General features: G+C 39.9%; 1 protein-coding gene across 8 annotated transcripts in view; it reads left to right on the top strand.

Annotated features, from left to right (window-relative positions):
* The window catches only part of NUP98 (nucleoporin 98 and 96 precursor), a 128,805-nt gene that overhangs the window by 95,898 nt on the left and 9,686 nt on the right, over positions 1-23,221 (top strand). For all 8 annotated transcript variants that reach the window (XM_014590408.2, XM_014590416.2, XM_014590414.2 and 5 more), the window contains 9 exons: positions 4,262-4,691; positions 5,367-5,596; positions 8,548-8,814; positions 10,450-10,607; positions 12,281-12,424; positions 13,498-13,640; positions 17,030-17,251; positions 20,288-20,529; positions 21,005-21,159. In XM_014590408.2, the coding sequence (XP_014445894.1) occupies positions 4,262-4,691; positions 5,367-5,596; positions 8,548-8,814; positions 10,450-10,607; positions 12,281-12,424; positions 13,498-13,640; positions 17,030-17,251; positions 20,288-20,529; positions 21,005-21,159 (1,991 nt within the window). The remainder of the gene's footprint in view (positions 1-4,261; positions 4,692-5,366; positions 5,597-8,547; positions 8,815-10,449; positions 10,608-12,280; positions 12,425-13,497; positions 13,641-17,029; positions 17,252-20,287; positions 20,530-21,004; positions 21,160-23,221) is intronic.

The following is a 23,221-nucleotide window of genomic DNA, read 5'->3' on the forward strand; positions in this document are numbered from 1 at the left end:
GATGAACACGGTTTGAGTCCCGGACCTTGTGGCTTGCTTTCTCACTTTCCCTCTCTCTCTCTCTGTGTCTCTGTCTGATCAAATTAAAAATAAATGAATAAATGAAATCGAATAAATAGTTCTTTAGAAAAAGAATTATTTTGTTTAACTTTATTTATTTTAATTTGACCAGTGAGAGAGAGAGAAGATTAAAGCAAGCTGCCAGGTCCAGAACTCAAACTGCAGTCGGCCATGTGAGAGTCCAGTGCCCTTAATCACCACACCACCTGCTGGCCCAGAAATTGTTTCTGGTGTTACTACTTTGTATTTCTTCTTAGGAAATTAGATATTCCTCCTATCTTACATAGTACTACAGAAGTATTTCTCAGCTTACCCGAGAATCTAATCATCCAGAAGATAAATTCTAGACCAAAGTTGTATTAATTAAACATTTATTTCTAAATATTTTCTTTAAAACATAACAAAGTCACTGTATGTATCTTTTATTCTTTTTTCCCAGTGGCTTCTGGCTACAAGGCAGTTTGATGACAGGGTGACCTTGTGTAATAAATTATAGTTGCTATCTAAATCAGGGAAGGTATAATAACCTTGTCTCTGAAGACCACCATTTGTTTCAGTGTAGATGCTTGCTTAGCTCCTGGATGCCAGACTATAATATTAGAAGAAAATTGTGTGAATACACATTTAGATCCCAGGTAATTATAGTGAGATTTGTGAGTAATTGATGTTAAATCTTAAGAAATCTGCTACCTCACCTCATAGTAGAAAGGGCAAAATCTATTATTGCTATTTCATATTCTGAATAAACTAAATCTGATTTAGAAACTCTGTGTCTATTTGGTGTAATTTAATGCTGCTTCCTTGATCTTTCTACTGTCTACAGAGCCAGAGCCCAGAGGTGGAGCAGTTAGGGAGGGTTGTGGAACTGGACAGTGACATGGTAGATATCACACAGGAGCCAGTTTTGGATTCCATGTTAGAAGAAAGCGTGCCTGAGGATCAGGAACCTGTGTCTGCCTCAACACACATTGCATCTTCACTGGGAATTAATCCACATGTCTTACAGGTGAAGTCCTAACCCACTCTTCCTACAACAGCCAAACTAATATTTTAACTCCCTTGTATAACATTAGGCCTCTTCCTAGATTATTCTCCTAACACCATTGAGTACTCACTGTGAAAATAAAAAAGAATAGGCAAGAATTTGACCAATATTTAAGTCTAAATTTCTCATTCAAGGAGGGAAAGCTATATATTGAAGATCTAATAATAGGACTTCTGGTTTGAACTATTAGAATATCACAAAGACCCATGTTGCAATTCCGGTTTTATAACTATTTTTGTGTGACTTTTGGCAAGTCATTTAACATCTGTGAACACTAATTTTTCTTTATAAAATACTACTTTGTCTTTTTCACAGGGTGGTATTGACGATTTAGAAAGTGTTCCACAAAATTTGTAAATGGAAAAACAAAACAAAAAGCCGTGGTAAATACGGATTTTTTTACTGGGTCTATTTCTCCGCTCATGCCTTTGGTATGAGTTTAGTCCTTGACCTATAACTTTAAAATTATTTATTTAGCAAAACATGGGAAGCTACTATATGCCAGGGTCTAGTAAGATTTTTTTTTTTTTAGGATACAAAGAAGAAAGTATTACGTGACTTCAGTCTTTCAGGCACATACTGTATAATAGTCACACAAATGTTATATTGGCTATGGACACAACTTTAAAGAGGAGCAATTTTGTGGTGAATAGACACTATTTCCTTTTTATGCACTTTCAGTTCTAGGAGCACATTCATTCTATAGATATATTGCCTTTTTAGATCATGAAAGCATCATTGCTTGCTGATGAGGAAGATGTAGATATGGTGCTGGATCAACGCTTCACTCGCCTTCCTTCCAAAGCAGATACTTCTCAAGAAATCTGTTCTCCCAGACTCCCCATTTCAGCATCTCACTCATCAAAATCCCGTTCACTAGGTACTGTATAAAATGTGCTGTTTTATAAGAAAACTAGAGAGTCAACAAATCCTGCCTTTTACAAATCTTCTAAGCTGAGTAGACATCTCTAACAAATATTGCTTTAAAAGCCATACCTGAGACAAGGATACTAAGAGAAGTTGTACTCATGAATCTCAGAAGTGATCATTTTCTTCTTTTTTTAAAGTTTTTGCCATAGGGTGCATATACTTGGTGGAGATAGGCAATGAGACGGAAAGTAAGATATCACTCCCCAAGGAGGATGACCATAATCCCTTCTCTGTTCTCATAGGGCTTTTGGGCAGGCATATACATAGACACATGCACCTGGCTTAATTTTCAACCCGCCAGAGCCAGAACGTGTAGCAGTCAGCTGTGTGGGAATCCAGTGCCTTAATCATGTTGCTACCTGCTGGCCCCAGGAGTGGTCATTTTTTAAGAACCATAATCACACCTCAGTTGGTACAGATGTAGAAGTTGTATGGTGAAAAAAGCATTCGTGTTTTGTTTAGAAGTCGTGTTTTTGTTAACTTAGGAATTTCAAAACATTTTGAAAGTCAAAAGAACTACCAGAGGGAGATTTGTTTATGTTGCCTTAAAAACTACATATTTAGGGGCCAGCAGGTGACACAGTGGTTAAGGCCACCTAGACCCAATTGCTTGAAAAACATACTGGGTGTGTGTATATGCATGCCCAAAATTCCAAGAAAGATTGTGGTTCCCTGAAACAATTACTATGATAGTAACATTAGGGTTTACTGACCAAAGATCATTGTACCTAATAAAATAATAATGAAAGAATTTGAAATGCTGGGAAATTACCAAAATGTCAGGGATACTATGTCAGTGAGCCCATACTGTTGTAAAAATGGCACTGTTAGACACTCAATGCAGGATTACCAAAACTTCTCAGTTTGTAAAAAAAAAAAAAATCCAGTGTAAGGGACTAGCAGTTGGTATAATGGCTATGTCACTGGACTCCCATGTAGTCAAAAGGAGAGTGAGAAAGTAAGCTGCTAGGTCCAGGACTTGAGCCAGTTTTGGCCATGTGGTAGTCCAGCACCTTAACCATCATGCCACCTATTGGCCCCCCAACTCTATACTTTTAACAAGAACTATATAAAATTGAAAAACTGGCAGTAGCAATAACTATTATTCGTGCAATCATAACAAGGCTATTTTTGTTTTCTTCAGTGTAGCATTGAGCATTAAGGGTAGAATTTGAGTTTTGATCTCATCAAGCTGTTTTTTTTCTTCTTTCTTTTTTTGCCAGAGAGTACATATACTTGCTGAAGAGAGAGAGTAAAACCCTCCCCACCCCCCCCATGAGGAATTGTCATACCGCTCTCTCCTCCATTTCTGTCCCCTTTCAGAATTGTGGGCGTGCATGCACAAGTGCTCACCATGTTTCTTAAGCCACTGGATCTGGGACTTAAATCTTGACATTAGCCATGTGAGATCCAACTGCGTTAACCACCACACCTCATGTTGGCCCAGTCTTATTAAGCTTTATTTTTAATGGACTAAGAGGATTACATTTGGGCTTCTGAGAAGGGCATAAGCATTGCTGCCAGAATTTCCTAGGCTTATCTCCCAGTTCTGCCACTTAGTTGATTTGTGGACTTGGATAAGTCACTTACTTACCTGACTGAGACCAGTTACCTCAGTTAAGAAATGGGGATGATGGGGCCAGCAATTGGCATGGAGGTTAAGATGCTTGATCTTGCATGGTTAATTCCATGGATTGAGTCTTGGACCCTCATGGCTTGAAAATCATGCCATGCATGTGTGCATGACATGCCCAAGATCCCAAGAGGAGGATGGAGGAGAAGGGATTGCAGTAGAGACATCGTCACGGGGGTTGATTTCTTATTTTTCCTCTCTTACTCTTTGTCTGTCTCTAGCAAGTACATGCACCCTACAGCAGAAAAACTGAAAAGGAAAAAAATGGGGGTGATGATAATGCCTACTGGTTAAAGTTTTTGAAGAATGAGGTAAAATCATGTGTACAAATATGTAGACTCTGCTACACGTATATGCTAGATAAATTTTCAAAAACAGTAACAGTACTAGGACTGGTTTTGAGATTATTATTGCTGCCATCATCATCATTGGAATTCCTGCTTTGATTTCTATAAAATATAACGCCCTATATCTGGCCATCCATATCTGATTTAATTAGTTTGATAAAATATTAAATAATTTCATCCTTACTAATTGTTGTTCAAGAAACAATAGCCTTTGTTTTATAATAATCCTTTTTCCTCTCATTTCAGTTGGAGGGTTACTACAAGCAAAATTTTCAAGCGGAGCTTTTCTTTCACCAAGTGCCTCTGTGCAAGAATGTCGCACTCCCAGAGCATCATCTTTAACAAATATTCCATCCACAGCCCCTTGGTCTGTTCCTCCACCCCTGACCACTGTTTTTACAGTGCCTAGTCCCCCCTCTGAGGTTCAGCTAAAAACTGTAGGTACACGCAGACAACCAGGTCTAGTTCCTCTAGAGAAGTCTGTTACCTATCGCAAGGGGAAACTCTTGATGGACATGGCCTTATTTATGGGACGCTCATTTCGAGTTGGTTGGGGCCCCAACTGGACTTTTGCTAATAGTGGAGAACATCTGAGTGACTCCCATAAACTGGAAAATCATCAGATTTCCGATACTATGGAATATGGATTCCTGCCCAATCCAGTAACTGTTAAATCGTGAGTTAGAATTCTTGATACATGCCTACTTGCTTGACTGCCTGTCTTTCTTCCTTTTCTAAATTCTACCATTCTTCCATATCAATCTCAAGTCCCATTTGGTCTTTCCTAAACTTTGTTAAAATTTCCCTTCTCCCATTGTTATCTCTCTCTCTTATATTAGCTGTTTTTCTTACTTTGTTGCTTAGATGTTTGTAATTTCTTCATATGTAAAAGATTTTCTCAACTAAGCATATTTCTTGTTTAAGATGGGTAGACATATGAACTATGGATAACCTGTGTATATGTATTTGGACAACCTATAAAGATATGTTTTTGACCCAATTATCATTTGAGAAACAAGTGTCCTACAATAAGACCATCAGTCTTTGATTTTATAGTATCCATATACATGCTGAGGCCAGTTTCAAGTCTAACTCTACTAATTTCCTGTGCTTATTAGGATCTGACCTGAGAATCCTTTGGGTTCTGAATGCACGGGATAAATAATTTGCTTACTTCATATACAGGAAATATGTTCAGAATAGGATGACATTAGGGAACAAAATTTCTTAGAAATCACAGTGGTAAGTTTTGTATTCTGCTTGTAATCATAAAAAGAAACAGGTTTTGTTGTAGGGGAATCCGAGCTGCTATTTTGTCTTCACTTTCTCTCTTGTTCCTCACTTCTTGTAGCCTAACTGAGTCCCCTTTCAAAGTTCATTTGCAAAAACTAAGTTTGAGTCAAAGGACAGCGGATGAAGACCTGCAGTTATACCAGACACCCCTGGAGCTCAAATTAAAACATAGCACCATCCACGTGGATGAACTGTGTCCTCTCATTGTTCCGAATCCAGGAGTTGCTGTCATTCATGACTATGCAGATTGGGTCAAGGAGGCATCAGGAGACGAATTGGAAGCACAAAGTGAGTAATGCATGGTGCTTCTAACCTTTGATGCCCCAGGAATAGAGATAGCATGTGTTCATAGGAAAACAGGTTTGCTTACACTGATCTGGTAGGTGGATTCCTGAACTTATACTTTTCTTTTTTGTTTTGTTTTGTTTTGTTTTGTTTTGAGAGAACTTCGTTACCGAGCACTTGCGCTCCACAGACAGAGACAGAAAGCAAGAAATCACCCCCAAGGGGGGATGGCCACGCCGCAATCCCTTCTCCTCCATTCTCCTCTCGGGATCTTGGGCACGCACGCACATGCGTCTGGCGTGAGCTTCAAGCCACTGGGTCCAGGACACGAACCACAGTCGACTACATGGGAGTCCAGCGACATAGTCATTATGCTAACTGCTGGTCCCATGAGCTTGTACTTTTCTGTAGTTAAGTTGGGATAAGCAGAATCCCAAATGAAAAGAAATTGTCACTGTTTATAGTTATTCTTATGAGGGTCCACAGGTAGTGTAGTTGCTAAGGCACTGGACTCCCACTAGAACCGTAGTTCTAGTCTTGGACCCCATGACTTGAAAGTCAAACCAGTGCATGTGCTTGCCTGTTCAGAATCCCCAGAGGAGATGAGAAGGGATTTGCGGTGTGATGTCCCCCCTGGAGGTGGTTTCTCATTTTCCCTCTGTCTGTCTGTCTGTCTGTCTGTTTCTCACTCTTTGGTGAGTGCATTTACCCTATGGCAATAAGCTTTAAAAAAAGAAACAATTACTATATCCCTTATATAGAAATCTTCAAATAACTACCCAGTTGCATCTCCTAGATTTATGAAAATACGTTTCTTTCCCAGCGCAGAGAATGTAAGTGGAAAGATTCGGTCCTTCTTGGTTTTCTGAATCTTACTCATTCTTCCATATCCAGCTTAATTCCCATTTGGTCTTACCAAACTGTATTATAATTTCTCTTTCTGACTTCACTATTATTCTTTTCTGAACCAGTACTTTCATAAAGTGCTCCGGTTAAGTTTTTCTAATGTGGTAACTTAGGATTTCAAACAGTATAGCATTCATATTTGACTACATGTTTAGTGAATAACCTTTATTGAAAAATGAACATTTTATTTCATGTCCCATACCACCCACACATCTGGGGACTTGTTTATATTCAGCCCTCTGTGTTTGCTTTGCTGACCCAGCTTTTCAAACATGTTGGTTAACTTCCCAGTGTGTACTTGATGAACATGATGAACAGTGCTTCCTTTTTGTTTTGTTTCTTGAGGTCAGTCAATATAGCATAGTGATGGTACCAGCAGTTAGTGTAATGGCTATGTCACTGGACTTCCATGTAGTCATCCACGGTTCGAATCCTGTACCCAGTGGTGTAAACTCAAACGCCAGCCGCATGTGCGTGCATGCCCAAGATCCCTAGAGGAAAATGGAGGAGAAGGGATTGCGGCATGGCCATCCCCCCTGGGGGATGATTTCTCGTTTTCTGTCTCTCTCTGTCTGTCTGTCTTTCTGGCTAGAGCACGCACCCTATAGCAAAAACCTCTCCAAAAAAGAAAAAAAAGAAAAGAAAAAGAAAAAAATATATGTATCTGTGTGTGTGTGTGTGTGTGTGTGTGTGTGTGTGTGGGTAACAGAATGGACCTGAACTTCGATGACCTGCATTTGAATCCTGGCTGTGTTACATATTGCCTGTAACTGTGGTAAAATCACTTAATACTCTGTACCCCAGTTTCATTAAAATGAATTTAACTTCTGTTTAGTTATGTTTTTTAGAGTTGGTTTTATCTGAAGTGCTTTGAACAGTGTCCATTAGACTCAGTAAATATAAGGCTGTGGCTATAGCAGGAAGGAATAATCCCTTAGGACTTTTTAGAGTATTTCTTTTTTCTTTTTTTTTATTTTTATTTTTTTATTAAAGTGTTTGCCAAAGGGCATGTGCACTCCCTACAGGGAGACAGTGAGAAGGAAAGTGAGAGATTACTCCCAACCTGGGGGGTGGGGTGGGGAGGATGGCCACACTGCAGTCCCTTGTCTTCCATTTTCCTCTTGAGATTTTTGGGCATACACACACCCACACCTGGCATGATTTTAAGCCGCCAAATCCAGGAATCAAACTGTGGTCAGCCATATAGGAGTCTAGCACCCTAACCACTGCAGTACCTGCTAGCCCCTTATGTTTCTAAAAGGATTTTTAAGCAATATTTATTGTATTTAGAGGACCTTTTCTCTTAATACCTGACATAATATTAGCTACAATTAGGCTGGGGCAACCTGTTTAAAGGAGCATAGAATTATATTTGTTTTAGAAACATGGAATGAGGGGCCAGCAGTTAGCATAATGGCTATGTCACTGAACTCCTATGTAGCCGACCACAGTTCGAGTCCTGGACCCAGTGGCTTAAACTCACCGCCAGGCGCATGTGTGTGCATGCCCAAGATCCCGAGAGGAGAATGAAGGAGAAGGGATTGCGATGTGGCCATCCCCCCTAGGGGGTGATTTCTCGCTTTCTATCTCTCTGTCTCTCTGTCTTTCTGGCGAGTGCACACGCCCTATAGCAAAAACCTCTCCAAAAAAAAAAAAAAAAAAAAACATGGAAAGACGAAGTGGTCATACACACACTTCTGGAACTTATAGGATAAAGCTGAATGAGGTGAGACAGATTCAGGGTAATCATTTTGCATAGTCATATGAAGTGTTTAATAATGCATGTATATTTTTAAAATAGTTATTCAGTTTTATTTATTATAATTTTTTAATTTGACTCGGGGGCAGGCAGGTGTTCAGAGTAAGAAACAAGCCATCAGGTCCGGGACTCAAACTGTGGTTGACTGTCTAGGAGTCCAGCACCTTAACCATCACACCACCTAATGGCCCCTAATACATATATTTTTACACCAGAGTTATAGTCATGCCCTCCCTGGCATTATTATAAGACTTTGTGTCATAGCATTAATTTCCTTCCCCTTCCTTAGTTGTGAAGCACTGGAGCCTGACGTGGACATTATGTGCCGCCCTGTGGGGCCACCTAAAGGAGCTTGACAACCAGCTGGATGAGCCCAGTGAATACGTTCAGATTCTGGAGCGGCGACGAGCTTTCTCTCGTTGGCTATCCCATACTGCTTCACCTCAGATTGAAGAGGAAGTCTCCTTAACCCAAAAGGACAGCCCTGTAGAGGCTGTCTTCAGCTACCTCACAGGCAATAGGATCAGCGAGGCCTGTTCTCTGGCCCAGCAGTCAGGTAAAGGATATGGTCCTTCTTTGCATATCTGCCTACTTCCTATTGACTGTCTCCTACCCCTTAATTGTGGATTTGCATTTGTCTTCTAAACCTTGAGTATTCGTGTAAATTTCCCAGAACGAGTGTTCATTCCTCCAGAATACAGAGCATGTCTGATTTTCTTTTTTAAACTTTAAACCTTAACTTTTCTTAATTCAAATTTTTCTTCCTTCCTTCCTTCCTTCTTTTTTTCCTTCCTTTCTTGTTTGTTTGTTATAGGGCACATGTGCTTACCAGAGAAAGTAAGAAACCACCTGCCAGGGGATGACAATATTGCATCTTTTCTCCTTCATTCTCCTTTTGGGATTTTTGGGCATGCATTCACATTTTGGGCTGCTGGGTCTGGGACTTGAACTGAGAAGTCAGCCATGTGGGAGTCCAGTGCCTTAACCACCATACCTCCTACTAGTCTAAATTGCTGTTTTTCTTAATTGCCAGAGAGTGAGTGTGCTTATCAGAGAGGGACAGAGAAAGGGGAGGGAGAAAGCACTCTCCGGTGGAGCACTGTCACACCATGAACCCTTCTCCATTTCTCTCTGGCATGTTTTTCAGGCCTCTGGAGCAAGATTCTACCATAGTAGGCCATGAGGCAGCTGACTCCCTTAACCACAAGGCTACAGGACCAGCAGTAAATTTTGTTACATACACATTTATAGTAAAACTAAGATACTCAGATAAAAAAAAAAACTTTTCAAAGATGGTATCCTGCTATGTATAGTATTCTGTTCATTTAACACATTACAAAACTCCTGTAGTATAGGTACAATGATCAAATGCTTCTTTGCATTCTCTTACATCAGTCTTATTGTTTTAGTGGAATAAATATAGTCATACATTACTTAATGATGTGGATGCATTCTGAGAAATGTATCATAAGGTGATGTCATCGTCCAATTGTCACACAATGTACTTACACAAACCTAGATGGTACAGCATATTACATACCTATCGTTTAGTTTGTCATAATCTTTTTGGACCAAAAATATGGTTCATTGCTGACTGAAATGTCATTACACAAATGCTTGTTTCTTTCCTAATAACAGGAAATACTTGAAAATAGGTGATTTATTAAAATAAATCATGGTTTGGAGATCTAGTGGCCATTTCTGGTAGGGCTACATCCCTCATGGTAGAGGTTAGGAGAATGTAATCTTGTTCTCTCATTTCCTTTCCTTACACTCCCACCAGGAGTGAATTGTGGGGGCCCTATCTTTGAAACAGATGATGTTTCCTTCATTTTATAGATAAAGTACCTTGCTTAGGGTCACAAAAGTAGTAGTAGATCTGTTGTTGATCTCTAAATATTGGGTCATTTGGAAAGTCATGGTGCATTTTTGCATAGAAAAACACGTTATGACTTTCCTGATGACCTAATATTGTATAAGCTATATGTCATTTAGGGTAAACCACTTTGCAGATTTTCTTCCTAAGCAGAAAATCAGAAGTTTTTGAGCAGTATTTTGGCACTACTGCAGAAAGAAGTCATAAATGTTAGATCCTCTCTCCTCAGGACTGGAACAAGTAAGATTATGCCCCCCCAAGTGTTGAAGTCCATTAATCCTTATAATCTTCAGAGAACCTCTTTTTCTCTTACAGGTGATCATCGTCTTGCCCTTCTTTTATCCCAGCTGGTGGGCAGCCAATCGGTCCGGGAGCTACTCACCATGCAGCTAGTGGATTGGCGTCAGCTACAGGCCGATTGTTTCATACAGGATGAAAGACTGCGCATTTTTGCCCTCTTGGCAGGGAAACCGGTATTTTCTCCTCTTACATAATCTCATATCAATTTTCTCATTTAAGATTGCTTGAGATTTAGGCACAAAGAGTTCTTTATAAATTGCACACAATGGTAATTTGGTTTTAACATCTAGTAAAAAATTTTTAAATTACAAAGGCAGGGGCCAGCAGGTGGCATTAGTGGTTAAGGCACTGGATTCCCACATCTGACTGCCATTTCAGTCCTGGACCCTGCAGTTGAAACTCAGGCTAGGCATGCATGCCAAAATTCAAAGAGGAGAAGAGATTGCAGTATTGCCATGCCCCCTAGGGCATGAGATTTCTCACTTTCTATCTCTCTGGTGAGAGCATGTGCCCTAATAGCAAACAAAACTGTCTCTCAAAAAAAAGGAAGACATGTTCATTGTAAAACGAAACAAACCAAAAAAATCCTAGCCATGCCAAAATAATCATATTAAAATATTACTTTACCAGGGCCAGTAGGTGGTATGGGGGTTAAGGTACTAGACTCCCACATGACTGACTGTGGTTCAAGTCCTGGAGCTGGTGATTTGAACATAATGCCAGGTGCATGTGTGTCTGTGCTCAAAATCCCAGGACGAGAATGGAGAAGGGATTGTGATGTGGTCATCCTCTCTTGGGGTGATTTCTCACTTCCCTCCCCCTATCTCTGGTGAGTACATGCACTGTATGGCAAAGATCTTTTAAAAAAAAATTATTTCAGGACCAGCAGTTGGCGTAATGGCTATGTCGCTGGACTCCCATGTAGTCAACTGCGGTTTAAGTCCCAGACCTGGTGGCTTAAACTCATGCCTGGTGCATGTGTACCCAAGATCCCAAGAGGAGAATGGAAGAGAAGGGATTGCAGCATGGCCATCTGCCCTGAGGGGGGTGATTTCTGGCTGGCTTTCTTTCTTTCTGGCGAGTGCACGCACCCTATAGCAAAAACCTCTCAAAAAAAAAAAAAATCATTTCACCATATCCCAAATTATAATGATAAGCAATGTAAATGATTTTCTGTTCAGACATATTTTACGTCTGTATGTTCAAAAGTACATAGGAATATAATATACAAATAAAATAAATTATCCATTGTTTTGCAACTTTTAAATTTGCTGTGTATGGACAATTTTGCATGTCATTCCACATCTTTTTTTTTTTAATTGCCAGAGGGCACTTGTGATCACCAGAGATCACCATACAGAAAGACAGAGGAAGAAGGAAAAAGCACTCAATGCCATAATCCCTTCTCCGTTTCTCCATCCTGTTGGGATTTTGGACTTAAATTCACTCACTTCCCAGTGTTTTTCCATGCTGCCTAGGCCAGGATTTGAGCCATAGTCAATCGTGTGAGACCTTATTTCCTTAAACACTAGGCTACAGAGCTGGTGGCCCTATGATTTCCTTCCTAAAGTCAATCTCCAAAAATAAGATAAGTGGTCATAATTTATGCTCATCTGACGTTTCATAAATTGGCAACTATAGGCTGTGAGAAGACCTATATGTTTTCAATGGCTCTCATCTCTTCTCAGAGCCCTGATTTTGTTTTTTGTTTTTTGGGTTTTTTTTGCCTAAATCTATCCTCTTACCTGCCACATAGGCACTGTGTATTTTGTATCTAGATAACTAAACAAGTGAACTTGCAGGCACAGTTGATAAAGGAAAATAGTAATGATTTTATCTCCCACAGGTTTGGGCACTTTCAGAACACAAGCAAATCAACGTGTGTTCTCAGCTAGATTGGAAACGCTCCCTAGCTGTCCATCTTTGGTATTTGCTTCCACCAACAGCTTCTATTTCCAAGGCACTCAGCATGTATGAAGAAGCATTTCAGGTATTGGTGCCCAGTAAAGCCAAATGAGAATCCTAGTGAGCATTCTGTCTTCTTCTGCTAGAAAAGTCTGGCAGAGTTTAGAAAAATACATCAAAATACATTTCTTGATACTTTGTACTAACTTACTATGTACCATAAAGTTACAGTGGACCCAGAAAAATGTTCGCTTTACTTCTGTTTCTATACAGGGCTACTCTTAAACTCCTCCATTTTACTTAATATAATTCATTTCTACAGTTGACTTTCTTACTGCTGCCTTCCTACCCCTAAATCTAAGAGTATTTTTTATTTTTCAGTCCTAATTCTAATTCCTTTGAGAATTTTCTGATAGACAGCCTGACCTCAGGTTTGGTTAGCCCCAAACTAGCAGGTTTCAGTTTTGCCTCTAAATATCATATTTCATATTTATTGTCATTGTTGAGGTTAAAGTAAATGAGGTTAAATAACATCATTCCTTGAATTTTCTTTTTACTGTCTATATTTTGTATTTGTCTTCAATATCATTAGTCAGGAGAAAGAGAAACTGGATATATTAAGGATTATAGAGCTGGTAACACACTGTGCTTTGTAGGCTTAGACCACAAGGGAGGTTCACCCAACATAATGGTCAGGTGCAAGGACATGCATCTATAATCTCAGCAATTTAAGAAGGCTGAACAGGAGCATTACTAGCTTAATTCTGGCCAGGGCAACATAGCAAGACTATATCTAAAAAGGAACCAGGCAGGGTGGTACAAGTGTGTAGTCCCAACTTGGAAGTTGAAGCAGGAGTAACATAACATGCCTAGTTTCTGTCTTAAAAAAAAAAGAAAAAAAAAAACTAAAACAAGATAAGAATGGAAATGAGAACTATTTGAAATCTTTACCAGTCCGTTGAATACAGAACTTGTCACTGTCTATTAATGTTACAATTTTTTATAGATTCCTTTGAGGGTGTCACGTCATTAGTCATACATGTTTCTAAGTAATTGAGATAATGCATTCACTAGCATTTGGTGAAACAGACTAGTAGCCAATATGTTGTGTAATCAAACTCTTTCCTACAGAATATTTTTTTTTTTTGGTTCCTACAGAATACTTGTGAGGTTGACAGATATGCCTGCTCCCCACTTCCTTCTTACCTGGAGGGTTCTGGCTGTGTGGAAGAAGATGATCAAAACTCAGAGAGACCACTTCGAGACGTCTGCTTTCACCTTCTAAAACTCTACAGTGACAGGTACCAGAGCCAGACCCTATAGTCACTTAAGTACTGCAAGAGCTTTTAGGGATTCCTCTCCCCTTTATGTGCCACCAAATTGCCATAAGTCTGTACAAATTATCAAATATAACTTAATACTAGTTGAGTAGAAAGTGTAGTGGAATTGGAGTTAGAAAACTAAAAATTATTTTAATCAACTTCAATGTAATACAGTTTGAATATAATAGAGTACATAGTTGAATAAGTTTTGTAGGGAATATTTAACTGCAACTACAGTCAGAACCAAGATAATTCCATTATCTCCAAGAAATTTCCTTCTGTCCTCTTTCAGTTAGTCCTCATCCCAGACAATTGTTGCCTAGCTTTTTGTTTCTACAAATAACAATTGCTGTTCTAGAATTTTATGTAATTGACATCATACCATATGTTCCCCTTTGCCATTCATCTTTTACTCAGAATGATTTTGAGATTTTTATCCATATTAATATGTACATCAGAGGGGCCAGCTCCATGCCCTATTCATTAAGGCAGTCAGATTCCCACATGGCCAACTGTGTGGTTTGAGTCCTAGCCCATGTCTTGAAAAACACACTGGGTGGGCAAGCTCTGAGTCCTAATGGTTAAGGCAGTCAGATCCCTCTTAGTTCAATTACTGGACTCTGCAGCCTGAGAAACCCATCAGGCATATATGTACATGTGGCCCAAAATCCCAAAAGGAAAGGGAGATGGAAGAGAGAGGATTGTGGCATGACCATGTGGGGTGGAGGATGGGAGGGCAAGTACACCAAGTATAACTGTCCTCATGCTAAAAATAAAATTATATAGTTTGGGGTCTTTTGCAGGCAATATATAATTTATATCTCTTCATTTGATGATGGGCAATTAGGTTTTCTTGTTTTTGAATATTATGGATAAAGCTCATATGAACACTTATAAACAAAAACGTTTCCATCATTTTACGTTCCAACCAGCAAGGTATGAAATCTTTGGCTGCTCGATATTCTTTTCAAAATTTGGCATTACCGGGAACCAGCAGTTAGCGTAATGGCTATGTCGCTGGACTCCCACGTGGTCAACCGCGGTTCGCATCCCGGACTCGGTGGCTTAAAACTCACGCTGAGCACGTGTACGCGCATGCCCAAGATCCCGAGAGGAGAATGGAAGAGAAGGGATTGCGGCGTGACCATCCCCCTGGGGGGTGATTTCTCGCTTTCTGTCTCTCTGTCTCTGTCTGTCTGGCGAGCGCACGCGCCCTGTAGCAAAAACCTCTCCTAAATAAATAAATAATTTTTTTTAAAAATTGGCATTACCATGTTCAGAAATGTTGCCTTTTTTTTTTTTTTTTAAATTAATTAATTTGGGACCAGCAGATGGCATAATGGTTATGTCATTGGACTCTCACATGGTTGACCAGGTTCAAGTCCTGGAAGTGGCCACTTAAATCTCACACTGGTCACATGTGCATGTGTGCCCAAGATCCCAAGAAGAGAATGGCGAAGAAGGGATTTCAGCTTGGCCATTCCCTCTGGGGGATGATTTCTTACTTTCTGTCTCTGTCTCCCAAACAAGCACACATGCCCATTAGCAAAAAATCTCTCTTAAAGTTATTATTATTTTTTTAGCTTGCTATAGTCATCAGAGAGAGAGCACGCACGTAAAAGTCAGAAAGCAAATTGCCAGGTCTGGGATTCAAACTGTGGTTGGCCATGTGGCCTTAACCACCACACCAACTGCTAGCTCCAAAGGTCTGCAGTTGTAAATGAAAAGGAAAAGTTATTGACAAATAAACTTAAACCTTAGATCTTTAAAACTGGCAGGTGTGGTATATTAGTTTATATTGTTCTCATATTTGGGCTGGGAATTGCAAGCTAAGGACTTACCACACAAACTGGTATAAGACTGTACCCCTGCACCCCAGCAGAAGAAAAAGGAAAAATCCCTGTGATGCTTTAAAAACCTAAGGCACTTGGGACCAGCAGATGGCATGGAGGTTAAAGCACTGGATTCCTACATGACTGATTGCATTTTGAGTCCCAGACCTGGCAGCTTGCTTTCTTAATTCCTCTCTCTCTCTCTCTCTCTCTCTCTCACTCACTCACTCACTCACTCACGCTCTCACTCTCATAAGCACATATGCCCTATGGCAAATTTAAAAATAATAATAATAAATAAAATTAAGTAAATCTTAAGAAAAAAAAAAAAAAACAGGGCACTTGGGGCCAGCAGGTGGCATGGAGGTTAAGGTGGCTGGATCCCATATGGCCAACTTCACAGCTTGAGTCCCAGACCTGGTGGCTTGAAAATCATGATGGGCACGTTTGTATATGTGCCCAAAGTCTGGGGAGGAGAAGGGAGTATGGTGTGCCCATCGCCCTGGGAAGGTGATTTCTCACTTTCTCTCCCTTTTTCTCCGTCTTTGGCAACCACATATGTGCTCCCTATAATAAACTTAAAAAAAAAAAAAAAAAAAAACTAGATTATATTTTTATATAAAGAATATTTTTCACAGAAGATAAATTTAGAGGTAAAAATTAAAAGGCATAGAAGGAAATAAACATGAAGACTAATAAGCTGTTCTGAAAAACAGGAGAATTATCACCCAACAGCTTTTAATAATAGAATAATCTATAGATGCCAAGGTAGCTGTGTTTTTTTTTGTTTTTTAAATATTTTTTTCTTAAGAATTATTTTATAGTTATTTATTTATTTATTTATTTATTTATTTATTTTTGACCAGAGATAGACACAGAGAGAGAGAGTGAGAAAGCAAGCCACCAAGTCTGAGACTCAAACAGCGGTTGGCTGTATGGGAGTTCAGTGCCCTTAAACACCATGCCCTGCTGGTGCTGCTGTGTTTTTTCATGATTAACAAAAGATGTATTAGAAGGGTGAGAATTATAAAGACTGTACATATCAGGATGGTGTAATATGTAGGCCAAAGTATTGTAATACCAGCAAACCTACTAGATCACACAGTCTCAGAAAAGAAGGTGCCTGTTTCTTTATAAAATCTATATAGTTTGTCTCAACCTAGAGATAGACAGGTAATACAACCTTAGGTCAGGCTGGTGGTATGGCATTAAGGTGGCTAAATACCACATGGCAGATCGTATGGTTTTAGTCCTAGACCAGAGGCTTGAAAAACACTCCAGGCATGTGTGCATCTGAGTCCAAAATCCCTAGAGGAGAAAGAAAGGGAGGAAGTTGCAGTATGACCATCCATTTGGGGAGCACTTTCTCTTTCATTCACTTTCTAGAAAAAAGAGACCAAAAAAAGGGAGGGAAGAACTCTAAATACTTTTGCCCTCAGGTTCCTTTATTCTGAGACTTAAATCAGAATAGTTGACCTGTTCATGTAGGTGCTCTGCTGCCTACAGTGGTGACTCTTAACACATTCTCCTCTGCAGACATTATGATCTCAACCAGCTACTGGAGCCTCGAAGCATAACACCAGATCCTTTGGACTACCGCCTAAGCTGGCACTTATGGGAGGCACTGCGGGCTCTTAACTACACCCATCTCTCAGAGCAGTGTGAGGGTGTGCTGCTGGCCAGTTATGCTGGCCAACTGGAAAGCGAGGGGCTCTGGGAATGGGCCATCTTTGTCTTCTTACACATTGACAACTCAAGGTGAGTGAGAAGCATTTGAATCTACTGGGTACATATAGCACTACAAGGCAGTGCTAAAGGCGTTATAGTCTCTTAGGGTTCAGTTCAGAAGTAATTGTTGAGAATGTATGTTAGACTTAGCCTGTGATAAACTGAGATAATTAAATCCTCATCCCAGACTGTCTCTGTATTCATGTGAACAGGTTAAAAATAAGACTATCTTTGGGGACTAGCAGTTGGCGTAATGGCTATGTCACTGGACTCCCATGTAGTCAACCGTAGTTCGCGTCCCGGATCTGGTGGCTTAAAACTCACGTCGGGCGCGTGTGCATGCGTGCCCAGGATCCCGAGAGGAGAATGGAGGAGGAGGGATTGTGGTGTAGCCATCCCCTCTGGGGGGGGATTTCTCGCCTCTTTCTCTCTCTGTCTGTCTGACGAGCGCACGCGCCCTATAGCAAAAACCTCTCAAAAAAAAGACTGTCTTTGATTGTCAAATTGCAACATTTGCCACAAGGCCTTTCACTAATCTGAAAGGGAAAAGAGATCTTGTAAACTGTACTGATCAGGGAATTGTCTTTCTAGAGATAAGATTCAAAGAACCTATAAAATACAAATAGGAAAAATGAAATGGAAATATTGTATGCATAGGTGGTACAACAGCATTAATTTAGGCACAGATTCAGTTGAACGTGGCATATGTAGAAATGATTCTGAAGTGTAGTCCTGGCTGAGCTGCCTCAGTGGATCCATGACAGTGGTGTAATGGTTTGGCAGGAGGATCCTACTTTTTCTGTCTGTTGGCTCTCTCTTTCTCTGGCCTTATTTGCACTCAGCCACCCTTTAAGCTTGATGGTATTATATTTACCAACATAACCTTTTGCTCACGTTTGCGTGTGTTGATTCTCTGTCCTGAAAGACAGCTAGAGAAATGTCTTTGCACTGTGGTTTGAACAAAATAAAGCTGGCTGTAAGTTTTTGTTCATTGTAGCAACATGGTATTATTATTGTGCAATAATAAAAATGAACATTTATGTAGTATTTATTGATAAGTACCACATAGGAGTATATTTATACTCTATTATAAAGTACTTTGGTGACTCACTTTATGTTTATAATAAACCTATGAAATTGACACTCTTACAATCTCTGTTTTTAAAATGAGCATCCCAAGACACAGAAAGAATAAGTAACTTTTGCTCAAAGTCATATAGTTAGTAATTAACAGAATAAGGTTGCTCTCATGTACCGTGAGTCTGTGCTCTTAATTAATCTGCTATGCTGTCATGTTGTATGGTGTGAAAAGAAGTGGATTTTGTAGTTATTCTTGCCTAGACTCCATATCCATAATGTACTCACTTTGAGTTTGGGGAGTTTACTCATTCTTGATTTAGATAAAAAAATACTTTCCATGTCTCAGTTTTTTTATTGCTGAAGTCAATATTCCTTTTCAAATGTGATCGTGAGATTAAAGGAATAAAAGTATAATGTATAATGCAGCTAATACAGCTTTTCCTTCAAACAACTTTCCTTTCTTCTTCCCCCTTGACAGAATGTCAAAATGATCCCAGGCTACTTCATTGAGTTCATTTATTCATACTCATAGTAGATTTCACATGGTTAAAAGCTGACTAAGTATTTCAGAGTTGACTATGGGGAAGGAGATCCTGTTTCCTGAAAAGATTCTTAAAAAGGAGGCAGTTGTGGGCCAGCATGTAGCATGGAGGTTAAGGCAGCTGGACCCAGTGGGTTAAAAATCACACTGGGTGCATGTGCATGCATTCCCAAATACCAAGAGGAGAATGGAAGAGAAGGGGTGGTGGTATGGCTATCCCTGCCCTGGGTGTGTGTGTTTTGGGGGGTGATTTCTCACTTTCCCTCTCTCTGGTGAACACATGCCCTATGGCAAAACTTAAAAATAAATAAATAAATAAAGGCAGTTGTAATGTGATTGGGAGTCCTTGAAAACCCTAGAAATCCAGAAAAGAGTTCAAGATGAGAATAGATTTGATCTGAAATTCTTCGGCCTACACAGAAAAGTACTCTCCTTAAGGGCCCATAATCTAGAGAATTAATTAGGAACAATGAGGGCTTGAGAGAAGAAACAGACCTGAGAGAGGCATTACCTTTAGAAATTAGTTGTTTACTTACACTGACCATGTAGGAGAAAGGAGAGTGAGCAGTGAACAGGTTGGGAATGAACTTCAGAGGACTGCTCTGTAGAGAATTCTCCTGTCCCAGTACTCAATTTCTAGGTGGTGGCAAGGAAGCATTAACTAAAATAGGAAATGAAGAAGAGATCATACCTAGGGAAAGCTTTTCTCAGGGGAGCAGTTAGCAATTTCTAGAGTGTTTGTTTTCTGACTTTTTAAAAAAATTTTATTTATTCATTCAGTTATTTTTAATTTGACAGAGAGAGAGAGAGAGAGAGAAAGTGAGAAAGCAAGCCACCAGGTCTGGTACTTGAACCATGGTCGACCATGTGGGAGTGTCCAGCACCTTAGTCACCATGCCACCTAATGGTCACCCCTGTTTTCTGACTTTTTAACCCTAAAAATAGGATATGATTAGATACTGTCTATTCTGTTCTTTTTTATTTAAAAAATAAATAAATAAAGGAGGCTGGCTCTGTTGCCTAGTGGTTAAGGAAGCCAGATCCCATGTGGCCAACAATGTGGTTCAGATCCCAGCCCCAGTGGCTGGAGAAACACTGGACACATTTGCTTACATGCCCAAGATTCTGATGGGTCGGGGAAATGGAGGGGAAGGGATTCTTGCATGACCATACCCACTGGGGAGTGCTTTTATCCCTCTCCCTTTTTCTCTCTGACAAGTGCACCTGCCCTCTGGCAAATTATTAAAAAGATACACAATGATCATATGTAAATTAGAAATTACAAAAATATTATTTTAAAATAAATACTGATAGCTTTTGATATTTTAGTGAAGTTTGAAATGATCTAGTAAGAATCATGACCCTGGGGGCCACTCTGAGCTCTTAGAGCAGCATTCTCTGTGAATAAGGATAGGATTTATTCCAACTTATGTCTTTTATTGTAGCCTGCGTGAAAAGGCTGTTCGAGAACTGCTTGTCCGGCACTGTCAGCTTTTGGAGACCCCCGAATCTTGGGCTAAGGAGACTTTCCTTACCCAAAAGCTTTGTGTTCCCGCTGAGTGGATTCATGAAGCCAAAGCAGTGCGAGCACACATGGAATCTGACAAGCACTTGGAAGCCCTCTATTTATTTAAAGCTGGGCACTGGAACCACTGCCATAAACTTGTCATCCAGCACTTAGCCTCTGGTAAGTGCTGGGCCCATGTCTTCTGGAATTACCTCAAAATCTTCCAGGCTCTGAACCCTCATGATGGATCAGGTCAGACAGCTTGTTCCATGTAAGAATAGCAGACTCAAATCAAATCACATTTGACAGAAGCTCTCTGCAGAAGAGGCTTAACTTGGATGAGGGGCTAGTAGGGCAGGGGTAAATAGCAAAAGTATTTAGTTACTAACATTTGCCCAGAAGTATTTTTGATGTGCATTAAGCCCTTTGCTTATTTATGGACATTTTACCCAACAACACCAGAAATATCTGCTTGTGCACCTGAAGATTTTTCACATTTTCTGTCAGGAAATCTTAGAACATCTAGTTTAGAATTCTCAAGTCTGGCTCAACATTATTTCCTCTTCCTTCCTTCGTGTCTTAAATTTCCATCACATCCTCTGCACTTGGGAGAACCATGCACTTGTGCATTGTGCTAATTATTTAATTTCTTTAGATGCCATCATCAATGAGAACTACGAGTACCTGAAGGGGTTCTTGGAAGACCTGGCACCTCCAGAGCGCAGCAGCTTAATTCAGGACTGGGAAACATCTGGGTTTGTTTACCTGGACTATATCCAGGTCATTGAAATGCTCCATAGTATACAACAGGTACCTCAGTTCCTTTTTTTAATTTGCCAGAGGGTGCATGTGAGAGAGAATGGGAACACAAAAAAAGCACTCTCCATGGGGCTTGGTGATACCACAGTCCCTTATCCATCTCTCCCTTCTTTCGGGATTTTAAGCATATATGCACACATGCCCAGTGTGTTTCCAAAGCCACCAGATCCTAGACTCAAATCTATATAGTTGGCCATGTGGAATCCAGCCACAATGCCATAGGCTGCCCTGCAGAGGGACATTTTAAGCAAGGAAATTTGATGTAGCCATTTTGACAGGTGTATTAAAACTTGTTTGTATTTGTTACCAACTGTTATGTGCAGCGTCCATTTCCTAGGCTTGTTCTTAGTCCATCTTCTCTTGTTCAGCCCTAGTTTGAGTAAGAATCTCCAGGATGACAGTAGTAGGATCAGAGATTGGATGAGGATAGGTGTTACACATCATTTGGCTTTTTTTGTTTGTTTGGTAAAAGGGTATATGTGTTTGCCAGACATAGAGTGGGAGAGGAGAAAGCATCCCCCATGGGAATGGTCATGCACGATTCTTCTCCATATTTCCCTCCCTTTAGGATTTTGGGTATGTATGCACACACACACCCTGCATGTTCTGCAAGCCCTTGGGTCCAGGACTCGAACTGCCTGATTGAGATCTGGTTGCCTCAACATCCATGTCACAGAGCTGTCCCTCATTTGGCATGTTTTAAAAGGGCCATCTGATGGCATGGTAGTTAATGTGCCTGGATCCCATATGACTGACTTTGTGGTATATGCATGCCCAAAATCCCAAGAGGAGAATAAAGGAAATGAGATTACAGTATGGCTCTCTCTCTTGGGGAGTGATTTCTTTTTTTTTTTTTTTTTTTGAATTATGCACATTTTTATTAGATTCTATTTCACAAACCATTAAAGTAACAGGTGTTTATTACCAAAATAAGATAAAACAAAGATATAAAGAAAAAGAATCCCTTGCCTTCTCCATTTGGTGCCTTCCCAAACACCATCTCTAGGAAGAACCAGCGTTAACCTGGTGTCTATCTTGCCATATCTTTCTCTTAAGTATGAAGAGCTATACACATACAAATATATAAAGACACGCCAAAGGGTTTTATCGAATTTGTATTCTTACAAAATGGCCTAATAGTTACACATTCCTTTTCTCATATAACATATCTCACAGACTTTTCAGACAACTTACATAGATCTGACTTTTTCTTTTTAGTAGCTGCTTAATATTCTTTACAATATATGTTTTACAGCTTTTTGCACCCATTTTCCTATTAATGGACTTCAGGTTATCTCCAGTTTTTTATTACTGTGAATAAAGCTTTGGTTAACATCCTAGTATCTATAATTGGATGATACTGGTTGATTTCTTTACATCCATGCAAAAGAGGAATTGCTGGATTCATAGGAATGTGTGTTTTTTAGTAGATGTGGCCATTTTAAAAAAAAAAAGAAAAAGACTGGTACTGCACATTTCCCTTGAGAATGTCTGAAAATGCCTCTTTTCCAGAGTCTTGGCCATCTGTGGCTACTTTACTTTTTAAAAGTCTTTGCCCGTGGGTTGGCTCTGTGGTTTGATGACTAAGGCAGCCAGAGCTAACGTGGCTGACTGTGCGGTTTGCGTCCGGGACCCCATGACTTGAGAAACATGCTGGATACATGTGCGTGTTCACCATCATCTTGAAAAGAGAAAGAACTGGAGGAGAGTGGACTGTGTCGTGACCATCCCCATGGAAGGCGCCTTCTCCTCTCCCTTTTCTCTGCCTCTCATGGTTAAGTACATGTGCCTTCCAGCAAACAAACAAAAAACCCCAAGAACTTTACCCAGGCTGATGAATATAAAATGTTCCTTTGTTTCTGCATTCATTTGAATGTTCCTGACTACTAAAGAAATGATCTTTTCCTATGTCAGTTGGCTCTTCAGATTTCTTTTGTCCAATTTTTATTACTATATCTCGTTCTCTTTTTCCTACTACATTACTTGTTTGTTGTTATTAATTTCTGGCTGTTAAAATATAGTATCTCTTGGGACCAGCAGTTAGCGTAATGGC

Source organism: Tupaia chinensis, unplaced genomic scaffold, assembly GCF_000334495.1.
Source record: "Tupaia chinensis unplaced genomic scaffold, TupChi_1.0 Scaffold000047_1, whole genome shotgun sequence".
NCBI lineage: Eukaryota > Metazoa > Chordata > Mammalia > Scandentia > Tupaiidae > Tupaia > Tupaia belangeri.